The 14,837-nt window shown below is 40.4% G+C and overlaps 1 protein-coding gene across 2 annotated transcripts in view; it reads right to left on the bottom strand.

The window, feature by feature from the left end:
* mtcl2 (microtubule crosslinking factor 2) overlaps window positions 1–14,837 on the bottom strand; it is a 106,561-nt gene that overhangs the window by 26,457 nt on the left and 65,267 nt on the right. For both annotated transcript variants that reach the window (XM_071475285.1, XM_071475287.1), the window contains exons 5-10: window positions 10,985–11,047; window positions 6,114–6,281; window positions 5,252–5,405; window positions 4,124–4,694; window positions 2,473–2,773; window positions 1,481–1,714 (exon numbers count right to left, since the gene is read on the bottom strand). In XM_071475285.1, coding sequence (XP_071331386.1) covers window positions 1,481–1,714; window positions 2,473–2,773; window positions 4,124–4,694; window positions 5,252–5,405; window positions 6,114–6,281; window positions 10,985–11,047 — 1,491 coding nt within the window. The remainder of the gene's footprint in view (window positions 1–1,480; window positions 1,715–2,472; window positions 2,774–4,123; window positions 4,695–5,251; window positions 5,406–6,113; window positions 6,282–10,984; window positions 11,048–14,837) is intronic.

Here is a 14,837-nt window from a genome sequence, read left to right as displayed (position 1 = left end):
CTATTCCTGAAAGTCTCTTCTTGATGGATTCTCATCAGATTTTATGGTTTTTTAAACTGACAGTCGAAGGCAAGGTATAAATGTACCGTCTACAGTGCTGTGGAAAAATAAGCCGGTCGGGTAAATTCAAAGTCTCTGCTGAATCCAATGTGCTTTTATAACTTTGTGGAACCTGTACTGAATTTTATATGTACCATTAAAATACAGTGGACGTGCAGAGTCAATCATAAATCACTGACAATCAGCTATAATGCAAGAATTTCCCAGAGGAGAGTTTCAAACAGAGAATGTGATTTATGAAGTATGACTGGAAATCTACTTAGAGCGAGCTCACTGTCTCATGTGCTGCTTTCAGACGCCTTTGAGGACAACTCTCAGATACAATTCTGCAATTTTGGCACAAAAATGATGGATGTGAATAACTCAGACTATTGCTTCCTGATATGTGTTTTAAGGTTTAATTGGTTTTATATTCTTGTGCTTCCACCAATATTACTGTTCAGTACTCGTACAATTGTTCAATATCTGGTTTCAGGAATGACTTAACAGCAGCTAAGACAGATGGACATCACCAAATGCTAGAGTTTTTTTTTTTTTTCACTTTACCATATTCAAACCAAATCAGTGTCAGACTGTGAGTACTGTTTATTAGTTTCTAGTCAACTGCAGACAACAGTATCTACCTTACTAAGTTTAATAGGGGTCATACAATAGCTAAATCAATGGATATAAATATAATTTTAGATGAAAATAGTTGTGATCAATATTGCTCAACTACACTAGATGTAAACCCAGACTGTATGTTGAATTGGTTTTATGATCTGTCGATGAAAATACTGTACATGTACTGTCCATGCAACAAACAGGCTCCATTTGAGGCCTAAAGCAGCATCTAAATACCAGGTTAGGAGGCAATCAAACAGCATGCAAAGGACATGGATGGGACTGTGTGGAGAGGTTTACACCGACAGCTCAAATCTGATTTCATCTTTATATTTATAAGTGTTATTTGTTCATTCCCAACAGTGTTAATCTAGAATATGAACAGTGCAGAAATTTGAAGGCTTTTCCATGATGTTGTTTTTATGTTTTAGGTCATCAACTCTTTAGCAACAGAGATAAAAAGCTGGTCTTTTTCTTATAAACAGATCCTATAAACGGTCCTTATTTAGTGTCCAGTGTTTGTTTTTATTGTCTGTCGTGGTGTGGCTGGTGCTGCATCAGATTTGAGCATGCCGTGTAAATCCATTCTTCACTGAGAGGAGAAACTAAAGCAGCATGTTTAAATGGGATCAGGAGCCAAACTAACGGTTAGGCTCTGGACCAAACACAAATCTTTACAACAGCAGAAAAAGAAACTAGTGAAAACAGAAAATAAAGCCCAGTAGAAGAAAAAGCTTACAAACAAAAGACTGATGGTAAATGAAAGAGGAAGTGTGACAAAGAGTGAAGAAGAGAAGTGTGTCTTCTTGTCTTGTACCTTCTCCTCTTCAGTGTTAAGTCCGTTCTGGTCGTCTCCAGAGCAGATGAGGGAGGTGCAGGGTGAGGCCAGGGGAGACGCTCCTTCCACCTGAGGGTCCCTGCCTCCTGCTGCGGGTTTACCCAGGCCATCTACCTGCTCCACAAAGGCCTGCAGCTGGGTGTGTAGGGCCTGAAGCCTGCTGGTCAGAGCACCAACCAGAGGCCGGTCCGCTAGGTCAGACAGCTCTGAAATCTGGGGAACAAAGACAGAACTTATCACACCGTCAGTCATTAACTGAGGATGGTTTGGGCTGCGGGTTAAATGACGAGCTGCAGGGCTGAACAATCAGTGCAAGAAGAAGCGACAAAGCATAAGATAAAGTATTTGTCACTGAGACTGGAGTTTACCCTCTCTGGTTTTGAACAAATTTAAAAATCAACAATAAGTGTAAAATATTTATTTTAAGTTTTAGGTGCGTCCCCTCTCAATAAATGGCTCAAGTTCTTAGAGACCTTTCTTTTAAAATTTCTTAATTGCCTTTTAGTTCTGCCTCATTTATGATTCACAATGACTTATTGTAAATAACTCTGGTGGCATGGGCTGACTCATTCATTGGATGGTTTTCGTGATCTGTCATCCTGCATCATTAGAAAATCAAAACAGTTTATTCTGGTGCAGGGAGGAGTCACACTGCACTTTACTGTACTTTACTTCACTTTATTTTCCTTCTCTAGGAGTCAGAATATTTTAATAAAACCAAAAGGAGTTCATTCTGCAGACAACAATGAATGAAGGAAATGATAAAAATCAGCTTGATAAATTTAGCTTTTTCATTCATATACAAGTCATACTGTACATCTGTGTTACATAATCCTCACCGATCTCAATGTCAGTGGTTTTGTACAAGTGGACAAGGTAAATATTCAGGTTTCATGAAATTCTTAAAAGGCTGACTCTTTGAAAATAAAAAGGTTTCAGTCGACAGCATTGCAGAGCAGCAAGACATGTACCTGGCTGTGAGGTTGAGGTTTCTCCAGGTCACATGGCTCTGCTGCTTCGTTGCTGCAGACCTTGTGATAGATGGATGGGGAGGAGGAGAGGCAGTTGGACTCGGGGGAGGTCAGGAGCTGTATTGCCGTAGAAACCAAACGAGCCTGGTCCCTCATGGCCAGCAAGGCATCATGGTCCTTCTGCCCCAGGCACCCAGGAAGTGAAGTTGTTGTGTCAGCGTTGTCCTCGATCTTCTTTTTCCGTTCCTTGATTTCCAGGTCGTCATTCTCACCCCCTACTGGCTCTTTGCGGTGGGGAGGGCTGATAAGAAAACATACAGAGCACTTTGAGGACTTCTTGTCCATGTTCGCAAAACCTGAGATTAAAAGTTAATTTTTGACCTTAAAATGCTGAGAAAAATAGATCGATATGGGTAAACTCTATCACCAGAAGCTCTAGAGCAACTACAAATTAATCTTGAGGTGAGATTATTTTGTCAAAAATCAATTTCAAATCTCTAAGTAGCTCATTGCTGATGAATAATAATAACATGGGTTGATTGTAAAGTCTGATGTTGCTGTATGTTATCTGTTTGCACTATAACATACAGGTTTATGAAATGTGGTTAAAACACTGTAATCTTATACAGCCATGGGTTTTTCTAATCTGCTCATGAATGACGCTTTTAAAAAATTGGATGGATTGCCTTGCAATTTTTTTCCAAATATTACTGGTGCCAAGAAGAGGACATAATTGTCTTATGTCACCATGAGGGTGAAAATCGTGTTTTTTGGCTGGACCGCAACAGTGGGACCAGCCCTGTGTTCGTGAATGTTTCTGACTGACTGAAACTTACAGTAGCACCTTTTTCACTAGATTTACTGACTTTTCATCAAGTTTTCTTTAAAAAGCAACAAATCTAGTGTCTTTTTGAAAAAAAAAAAACCTTAGCTATTTTACGTAGAAGAGGGTTGCTGGTAAAGACCTGCCAGCACGAGGTCGGCCTATTCCCCTGCAGTCACACCTCTCTATGCTGACTGCACAGCAGCTCACATAAATGAATTTCTAACTTTCTCTCAGAGGGATCGTTTTACAAGCAAATATTGTCGAAATCAAGTCTTTGTCTTTTTAATTTATGTGATTGGTGATTTTGTCAGATGATGCTACAGTTATTAAATCAGGATTTTAGCAGCAGCAGAGCAGCAGCTTGGAAATGGCTTGTTAGTGACCGCTAGTTAACATGTAGTTTTAATGGGCCACGTTTTAGTCACTATTTCAAACTTGTTCCATTGTCTGAGCACGGAAACAGGAACTGGACCTGTGATGAAACACACAATATGTGGCACAGCAGAGAACATGGAAGCAAGAATGTACTTCACAGTGCAGTACCGCAGAGAGAACTGCTTGCAATAACCCTGGTGAAAGATTCTTGTTAAATGACTGATTTCTATCCAATTACAATTTATAGACTTTGTCCTGACTGCGCATGATCAGATGTATCATAAACAGCCAAGTCTGTTCTGTCAGGTCAAGTTAGGTCTGTTTGGTTTGTATTCACTGAGTAGAACAAGATTTACACCTGTTACTACAAATACTCCCAAGCACACCTACTAAAGGGCCACACTGTAAAACCACCATACCATAAACTTGAACTTGGAAATCTGAAAATACCTGGTGGGGAGGCACTCAGCGGAGTCTCCAGCCTCTGCATCAGTCTCCAGAGCCAGTCGTAGTGAGGAGGAGGATGATGAAGAGGAAGGAGCGTGGTAGGAGGCCAGATCGCAGCGCTGCAGGTTGGACAGAAGCACTCGGTTCTCGTACTGTAGCTTCTTCACCTTCCCACTTAGTTCTCCAATCTGAAGTCTTGCCAGTCTGAGCTCCTCCTCCTGGGCAGGGGTGTCTGTGCTGATAAGCACCGCCCCTTCCTGTATGGCGTGCACTGGGCTGTCGTTGAGCAGCCCGTCTGTCAGCGATGTTAATGAATTGGACGACAGCGTGGACGTCAGCGGTGGGAGTTCGGATTTATAGCGGTTGATCTCGTTCATCAGGAGTTTGTTCTGTTCCTCCATCTCGATCAGAGACCTCCTCAGCAGCTCCGCCTCCTCCTCCACAAACTGGAGGTGTCTCTGGAGCTCCATGACGTTTTCAGATGAAGCCCCTCCTCCAAGCACCATGGCGCCTCCTGCGAGACCAAGACCCACCCCCAGACCACCACCAACACCAGTGAGTTCTTGAGGTCCATCTAGAGAAGAAGCAGTTGGGAAACAAAGAGAGAGAGAGAAAGAAATGAAGCCTAATACAAAAGTCCTTCAATAAATCATCCTTCATGAATCTTATATTGTTCAGTTTTTGTCAGTATAACACTAAGATAAGCTAAGCTAAGCTAACACCTGCTGGCTTCAGCTCTGTATTTACCATAGAGTAGAGCACACAACATGAAAGGTTAGGACAAATAAAAAATAAGAAGGATTTCAGTAAAAGGACTCCAGCTAATTAAAACTAATGATAATCTGACACAGTTTCAAAGTATGACTTTTACATTTAACATTTTACATTTGATCTCAGAAACTGGTTCAAATGATACAAGAGTTCAGCCATTACAGTTAGCATTGCTGATCCTCTTACATTATAAAAGCCAAGGTCATTAATCAATGAAAAAATCTCGAGTCACCCATAGTTTACACTGATGAGCTAATACCACTTCTTGATCTAACATCACTAGCGCCTCCAGAGAGCTCGCATCTGAGAAACAAATCCCAAAAACAAATGACTGACCAATGAGATGAGTATAAAAACTACCTTGTGGTCCCTTCATGTCGTCCATCTCGGCTCGGAGCCCTCTGTTCTCCACCTCTAGCTCCACGATGCGTCGGCTCAGCAGGTTGGCCTCCTCCTCCACCAGCTTTAGGTGGACCCTGACCTCCGCCTCGCGGGTGTGGGGGGAGTCCGCAACCTGGAGGGAATCAAATAAAAGAGACATAAGGAGAGGACAACTGCATCTCTTCACTCACACACTCTCTATCAGCTGCTGGCCCTTAAGACTATTAGCATGAATCATTTCAGCGTTTGTTACAGCTTCTATCTTTTTTCCCCAAGTTTTTTCAGAACTTAATTTTAGCATCACCTGTCCTGGATATTTAAATGCAAATCATTAAGATAAGTGACTGGAAAAGTCAATATTTCAACAAGCATTCTCCTTGTTAAAATGTTTGTTAGTTTCATTTTCAGCATTAGTTACTGAAATAGCTCAAAAGTGAGTTTGATTTAATGAGCCTTGTAGAGTGTGTTGGCTCTTTCTAAAACAAATATAAATACAAATGCTCCTCTGTAGAGTTTTCCCAGGCGTTTTTGGCAAAGGGGGGAATGGAGTTTTAAATGGGTACAAACGGTGGTTATACTTTACAAACCATGCCTACCATAATAGCCTAGTGGCACCATTTTGCAGCTCTGAAGAAAACCTAAATTATGTGAAATCACATTCTTCACCTCCACATGGTGAGGGAGTTTTGTATTCTGCACACAGCGAGCTGTACTGTTCCATGGCCTTGCTCCATAACCACTAGTTTGTCTGTACCAATTTGCTTGTTAATCTCTATGTGACTCTATTGTTCCGGGATAAAATAGATCTACAGTGAATATCTAAATAACATCCTCCCCTCACCTCCTCCACGGTGAGTGAGGCGTCCACGTCTCCGTACAGCGACCTGTACTTAGCCAGCTCCTCCTTCATGGCCTCGCTGTCCTTCACCAGCTTGGTCAGCTTCTTGCACATCAGGGCTGATTCCTCTTTGGCAAAGTGGAGCTGACACTTCAGGTCTGAACTGTCCTCCTGCAGCGACGGGACAGAACGAGAGGAGAGCTCTGAGGTGACACTGATACAAAAACTGCTGTATCACAGAGAGGTTGACATATGCACGGACATGTTGACTACAAAAGTCTGTAACTACAGCTCAATCAATTAGTCAGTTAATCGACAACGGTTTTAAAACTTGATTTATTGGCTTTGGTAATTTTTATTAAGACTTACAATGGACAACTATTTGAGTACGCAGATAATATTGTGAGGGAACAGAGACAAGAAGCTGTTGATGATGTGTTATATTGATTTCAGATTCAACAAGACAACAATAAACATTTTTGGTACAGACTCCCTATGAGAGCAATATAATTATTATATATCACCTTATTTTACCCAGTAATGAGTAATATCCAACCTTAAAATTAATAAAAATTTAATGATGAATACATCAAATCAAATAGATTAGTAAAATAGACAATGTAATAAAAATAGACGAGTCTTCCTTCAACTTGGACTGAGAGGAGATATGATGTGTCAAATGTGAAATCGCCCCACAAAGAGAGGGGGGCACTTCAATCAGTCCATCCTGGGAAAGAGGTTACATACAGATGAAGAGAGGATCTGACAGAGACAGAAAGACATGCAGAAAGTAAAAGCTGCAGACAGATGGATAAATGCAGGGGAACAGCGCGCACACGCGCACACACACACACACACACACACACACACACACACACACACACACACACACACACACACACACACACACACAACAAGTTGATCAAGTAAGATCACTCCATGCACTGCTCAACTTGGAATCTGCTCAACCTTAAATCCATCCAGACAGACGACAGGACAACATCAGAGGTCAAATACAAATCATAATGATTATTTCACTGAAATCTCCTCTGGTGTTTGGTAAATTTCAGTATTTTTCAAACCACAGTGACCTTTTGACATCATCCCAAGACGCAATAAAGTGTCTGCTTTCAGTGAGATGAACACGAGCCACAGCCCATTACAGTGCTGCAACTGAACTAGGATGAATTGGCTTTTCATTCTGTTTAAAATTGCCTTGAACTTAAAAAATAATGACAAAGAGCTATTTGACTGACTCGCAGCTTTCAGCAACCAAATACTGAGGTCAGAGTCATGTAGCGTTTGTTCCTCATGAGGCTTTTACAAAAAAAACAAAATACAAAGGAAAGAAAGAGACTCCTGTGACCTCACTAATTTGTGGTTTGACTCAGATGTCATCCAGGCTCTGAAATGAATATTTACCAACTCACTGGGATACACATACAGACCTCTAAGACTAATGGTAGTTTACTACTGTTCGGCTGCAGCCGAACAGTAGTAAGTAACAGTTAAGGAATAATGGTAAATGCTAAAACATAGTAAAGCAGTAGCTCAAATAAAATAAGAAAGCCAGTGAAGAGACTCAGTAATGTTAGAAACTGTATGTATAAGGTCAAATAAAGCTGCAGAAAAAGGTGAGTGTTACTACCTACAAATTCTCTCATTTAAACAAATGGCTCAGTTTCTAATTCTGAAGTCACAGAATTATCACTAACTCTGTGGCTCTATGGAGCGTTTTAGCATTTTTTAGCTTGTTGTTTTGGTTTTACAGTACATTCATTCATGGCTCAGTCTCACTGCTCTCAACAACCAACCCCTTCACCTGCTGCAGCAGCCAGCTGTTTTCAGAGTTGAAGACCTCAGGACAGAAGAAGTTAGCGACTAGCTCGTGGACAATGAAGCTTTAAGCTGCTAATCTTTTCCCTGAGGAGCCGGTAGAGACCAAAACAGAGCTAAAAGAAGAGTGAATTCCTGACTTGCATCTGTCAGGTGCCAAGAAAAACCACTCCAAATGTATGTTAAAAGCAACTACTTGCTAAAGTATGCCATAACTTATAAGGTGTTAGATTTATTTTTGTATTTATTGCAAATTGTTCACAAATATAATAATTTGTGAAGCTGATGTGAATCCTTCTAAATTATGATTTGAATAGAAATTCTACATAATTATTTTGGATTTTCCACTAGATCTATTATCTATTGGGATTAATCAGATGATGACCAGCTGTGATAGAGGGAAGGGGTGGGTTCAGTTTTGTTTTGGCAAACATGTTGGAAACATGTGGATACGGTGAATTGGTACAGTCTTTGACCTCATATTAGACTTGAAATGTTATTTTGTATGATATTAGGTCAGTGGTGTATTCACAGCTTGCGTCTGCTGCCAAAAAATAAATAAATGGAGGTTTAAACTCTAACTCAAAAGACTTAAAGGTGAAAGGGTTCCTGTTTTAGCTCATTGTTTTGGTTGTATGACCCATTTACTGTATACTCCAGTCTCATATTTAAACTCATTGGAAATCATTGAGAATAAACCCCTCATTTACAATATCAAGTAGATAAAAATACCAAAAAAGAACATCAATTAAAACAGACATATAAATACAATTAACAGATGATGTAATGACAAGGATCGGTTTAATGATAAATAATCAAAATAAAAGGTTAGAGATTAGGAATCTAAAATGACCAAGAGGTACCAACATATTAATTCCTTGTAACAATATATAGCCTGAAATATTTATCAGGAGTTGGTTTCTCAGGAGAGTGAATAATGATGTAAGTTCATTGAGTGGACAGCAGCACCCCAAGTGGCCAAAAAAAAAAGATGACACAGCTTTAAAGTTAAAATCATTAAGGATGACATCAGAAGATGCTGTTACAAGTGTTTTGATTTTTTTTTGTTTTTTTTAAGAAAGGTAGACAGATTGTATTCATGTAGCTCTCTCTAAAACACACCCAAACTCAGCTGTAACTAGCGCTGACCTGAAGTGACCCAGTGCACCCATTCCTCAGAAGCAGCCCTGTATTTGTTTTACGGCCTGTGGAGCATTTCCAACCACATTAAGCCGAGGCCAGCGCCAACAAATTTACAGCCATTTATGGTATGTGGCTTGGAGAGGAAGACTAGGCTCAGTGAGAGCCGGCGGTGAGAGAGGTGCCTTCACTGCACACAGCTTCTGTGGAGATGTAGGTTTTTAAGCCTTGTCTCATTGTTGTTCCCTAAAACCTGAGACCACGTAGCTCAAGTTTTTTTTCCTCAGTATTGTTTGAACTTTTTTGTGCCTTGGAAAAATAAAGACGGGAGGGAGGGTTTGGAAAAGTGAAGTCGAAAAAAAAGTTACTCCCTTTTTTGGTGTCTTTGGGGAAAAAAAGAAGCACAATAAAGAGGAGGCAGAGATATCAAAGTGTGATGTTGAGGCCTGATCAAACATAAACAAAAAACTCGACATGCAAGAATTACATTGAGCACAAACACCCGCAGGACAAGATAGAGGCCAGAAAAGAGGGAGAGATGAGATGAACACAGGAACTGCTGATCTATCTGCTCCAAACTGCACGCAGCTTGTTTGGACAGATAGAGTGTGATCCCCAGAGGAAATAGGTCATAGACAACAGAGCCAGAGACAATGCAGTCATGAGCTGTGAGGCAGAAACACACTTGAATGATCCAAAATGCAAGATTTCTGACATGACATGAATCTTAATGTCTGTTCTGAACTCAATTTGTGTTTGGAGAAGAAAATAAATGAATAAAATGGCTGATTTAGGGAAAAAGAAAAGGTGATAATTAACTGTCTATGTACTTTAATTAGAGAGTCACTCTACAGGAGCAGCAGGGTAGCTCTAGTGTTAACTGATATGTCAATAATGTTTTCATTTTCCTGCCTGCACCATGTAAATGACTTTTTGAGTTTTTGTCATTCATTCATTGTTTTGATTTTACTTGATCTGATCCTTCTCATGGTTTCCACTTCATATCAAATCGTGACTCTGGTTCCTGTCATGATGTTTGAGTATTTACTTTGAGCAGTTGCATGCTGCCATAACAACCATACCTATTTTATAATTCCCTTTGGCTACAAGATAAAAAAAAAATCTTTAACTTGTCTTGTTTTACATTTGTTTTTAATTGACATGAATATTTTAGTGCTGTAGCTGATTGTTAGGAATTATAATGGGCACATTTTCATACCATGCTGTAGGAAGTACTTTATCGTGTCCTCATTAAACACTGTCCAGTATATGGTGACCTCAATGTTGTTGAGGGAACAACAAGAACAGTTCACCTGCAGCACATGCAGGTAGATGTGTCAAGAGAGGAGAGAGCTGCCTCAGGCAACGCCGTAAAAAGCTGAACTGAAAATGTGATCTTATAGTTGACTGTATCTGGGGTATGACTATAAAGAAAGTAATGATATAAATAAAGCCAATGAATGTAAATAACCTTTAGGCAGCAAGGACAATAAGAGAAAAAAAACACCCAGTGGGTTTAAAAACTAATTGACAGACAAAATAAATTACCAATCAATAACTCAGAGAAACCTTGGTATTGACTGTAATATTGATGTCAGTTGTTTTCTGTCTCTCTTTCTCTTCCCAGTCCTCTGTCTCTCTCCAGCCTTTTCTATTTATCTCTATTGTGTTTCTCTCCTGCTCTGCTTGTCTCCATTTTGTCGTGCAGGTGTTTCACTTCAACACACTCAGCTATTAGTTTTTCATGATATTGTTGTGTGACCCTCTATTCCTCTGTGGCATTGTGTGTGTTTATCTTTAAGGTGTAGTTTAAGGTCACTATCTCTATATGTGATTTGTTGGACTGTCTGGATAAACACAGCTCTGTGTGTGTGTGAGTGTGTGTCTATGTGTGTTACCTGTGGACCGAGCTTCTTGTCAGGTTTGTTGTTGGGTCGTGCTCCTCTTTTCTTCTGGGAGTTCTGCAAGAGACACACATACAGAGTCTCATTAGCGAGACGTGCCACCGCATAGACAGCATGTTTCAAAGAGACGAATGAGTTCAGTCAGAAACAAAAGGGAGTAAGGAGATGATCTGCATCAGACCACACCGTACAGCATGTCCTCATTTTCCGATAAATTATCTTCCAGATCAATAACTCTCCTTGTGCGCAGATATTTGCATGTGAAATGTTTTTAAACCACAAGTGGGACAAAGTGTCCTTGATTTTCATGTTGCTTTCAAAAATAACACACAGCTTAAGTTGACACTGTCATATCATCTGTTTCATAAATGTGAATGTTCATATGATTTATAATCCTTTCCTACTACTAAAATGAGCACTGGTACAACAATTTCACCATGGAGATGCTCACCATGTTACTCTCATCCTGCAAACTAGACTTTGTCAGCAGCCTTAGTGTCAACTTTATCAACTTTAACAGTCTGTCCTGGACTCAAACCATCACAGCAACTATCAAATAACCACCTGAAATAACCTTGTCTTTATCCAACCAACAATAACAAACCACCACCAATGTATCTCACACGATGTGCCACTAAGCACAGAACAAATAACCATCAAGAAAAGCACAACATCAGGTCTACACAGTATGAATGAACGGATGGATGACAGCACCTGATTCATCCTGTTCTCTTCTCTCCTTCTTCTCTTCCTCTGCCTTCTGCTTGTTTGGTTTTTTTGCTGCTAACTGAATTGTCCATTTGAAGAACTAGCTTCTTGCTAAAAGCTTGTGGAAAAAAAAACCGATCATCCTTTCTCGCAAATTGTCAGAGATGACAGGGAGCAAGCTCATTGGTCAGATTTGGATTTCCCATCAGGCCCTGCTTCGTGACCTTTGAGAAGAAATTAACCAAATTAAATGAGTGGTAGGTAGAAATAATTTATTTTATAATTTATTTTTCATAAAACATTCAGTTTTGGAAAATTTCAATAAGAACAATGAAAATATAAAAGACTATAACTCAAAACCGTGAGTGTGATGGGCCCGTAACCCAGCAACCAACTAGTAGTAATGCTTTTAGTTTATTCTCTACATTGACATGGCAACAACAAACTGAGGTGGCTATGATATTTATCATCTCCCCACTAGTTGAACTTTAAAACACCACATCCACTGTTATAGAGTTACATTTGGAAATGTTCAGGATGATGAGAGTAACACTGAAAAAATACATGTTTTAGTTGATGGCAGTGACTTCCAGGACTGATTTTCTGGCACCACTGGACACTCTTAACTAATTGTGTCTTGGCAGTTGTCTTGTGCCTATTGATCTTTTCATCTTGCTCTCGGAAAGAAAGCCAATTAGCTAATTTCCCAAAATGTTTAACTTCTCATGTGAGGACAACCTGTTTACATTTTTTTTTCCAAAAATATGATCATAATTAGTGATGCTGTGATGATAATCACCATTACACAAATGTCCAGCTTCACCATAGCTGAATCACTGACAGACAGTCCGGATATCGTACCGCACAATTGCCCTCCCTCTCGTGCTGAGACCCAGATGTCATTGCTATGGTGATGTGGATTATTCCCATGGTGATTTTAATTACCATAGTGACACTTATAAAACCGTGGAATTACAGCTGTGCAGTGGAGGCATGAGCAGAGACAGAGAGGGAGACATGAAGGGAAATATGAGAGGAGAGAGAAAAAGCAAAGTAGGGACACAAATAGAAGAACAAAAGCGTGGACATAGGAGCTAATGACATGAACAAAAAGACGGGCTGCATCGCTAACAACAAATCCACTCACACTCACTCTCACACACATCAGCCTCTGTTCATCCAAGTGTCTGCCCAGTGCATTAGGCTCTCATAAATCATCATCCTTCCTTCTCTTTAGAGCTACAACCAATCATGCACACACACACACACACACACACACACACACACACACAGAGTTAGGACAGACGCTGCAGCGCAAGTAACTAAGCTCATCTGGCTCAGTCCGTTTCCATGGAAACAAGCTACTCTCTCTCTGCAATGAACCGCCGGCAACAAAAGAGAGAAACGGAGGGATGGATGGATGGAAGAAAAAAAAAGGTGAGAAAGGAAGGCACAGGAAAATATAAACAAAAAACACTTAAATTGTCTTTTTTTTTTCCCCCAAAACATAAAGTGAATGTTTGAGGCGAACTGTTAAAATACTGAAACCTCCGAGCTCTGAGGACGTTTCTAGATAATTCCTCTCATGTCCAGGTGGAGTTGCAGTGCAGCATCAGCATGAAGGGCATTTGCTTATTTGTCCGATTCTTCCCACAACTCTGTCTCTGTTTCTCTTCTCACCCCTCCCTCCCTCAACTCTCTCTATCCTTTCATCCTCTCTGCCCTCCCTCTCATCCCTTCATCACTCTTTGGGCTGTTTTCCCGACCTTTTAATTTTTCATCTCCCGCTGTCCTTCCCTCCCTCTTGTCCCTCCCTTCTCTCCTCTCTCGCTCCCTAAATCCCTCCCTCCCTCTCTCGTTGTCCTAACCCACTTTAAGATCAGTTTATCAGGGGGCAAACAGTCTGTTAATGGCTCTAAACTCACTGATCAATGAGCCTGACTGATAATGGAAACAATGGTTCCGGCTGGAGGTCGAACACATGTTGGAACTATTGGATCAGGCTTTCAGCTGAACATCATTCAGCTGTAGTGTGTGTGTGTGTGTGTGTGTGTGTGTGTGTGTGTGTGTGTGTGGGGGGGGGGGGCAGCTTTGATGGAAAAAGATGCAAATAAATTCATGCTATACTCTTGAGAGACAGCTCATGTTGCTGAATATCACACCTAGCTTCGTTTGCATGAGTGATTCCTGAGCTGCCAGGAAGAAGAGAAGTTGCTTGATCTGCCGAACAATCGTTAGAGTTTGTTCCTGGGATAAAAATAGTAATATATAGTTACTTTGAGAGGTACTCTTACATCTTATTTAGAGGTTACATCACTAATTGGGGCGGGCTGAGGTGGCAGTTTGTCTGTGTGTGTCCTCCTGTTTAATATTGTTCCTTAAATATTGAAATTATGTCATTTTGTCGTACAAAAGCACTTAGAAGTTCAAAAAAACATCTTGATTTTTCTCACTTTTTAAAAAATAGAAGAAGACAGTAACTCACATTATCAGAGCATCACTTACAGGCCTTTTGACAATAAATAGTAACACTAATATGAACAAGTTCTATTCAAATGTCCCAATAAGTCATGACAGTATGACAGTGAGCCATGCATGCACAATGCCAGGACCCTCACCTTATTAAGTTGGTACGGCTAATATTTTAGCAAACACAGTGCTGTATTAGCATTAGCATTAGCATCAATGGTCCAGTACTCACTTGTTTAAACTCTGGTTTGGTCTCCACCAGCTCTCTAGCTTTTAAATGCTCCACTGTGTTTTAGTTAGCCACTAACTTTGCTCATCACGCTCTACTGGGACACCTGAACAGAGCAGAGCCATGTTCATGATATTACTAACGTCTGTGCTCCTCCTACTACGACAAGTGTGAAAAAGTCCTGTTTTATTTTAGCTGCCTAAACTTCCCTTAACTGCCAGAAAGTTTCCTGAAGATTCCCAATCAGCTGTCTGAACCTCCACTAACTTCTCCTGACCGTGACATGACATCATGTAAAATACAAAATAGCAGCATCACCAGGCAATTAGACACCTGAGCAGCCTGGACCACGAAACGCTGACTCAGTTTGTCAAACACTTGCCTAAACTGATAATCATCAGCATGAGATGAGTCCAAGTTCCCTGAACTGTCAGTTTAACA

Source organism: Trachinotus anak, unplaced genomic scaffold (assembly GCF_046630095.1).
Source record: "Trachinotus anak isolate AG129_WGS33_773 ecotype Australia unplaced genomic scaffold, CSIRO_AGI_Tana_v1 ptg000004l, whole genome shotgun sequence".
Lineage (NCBI taxonomy): Eukaryota > Metazoa > Chordata > Actinopteri > Carangiformes > Carangidae > Trachinotus > Trachinotus anak.
This window is presented reverse-complemented; position numbering and strand designations above follow the sequence as displayed.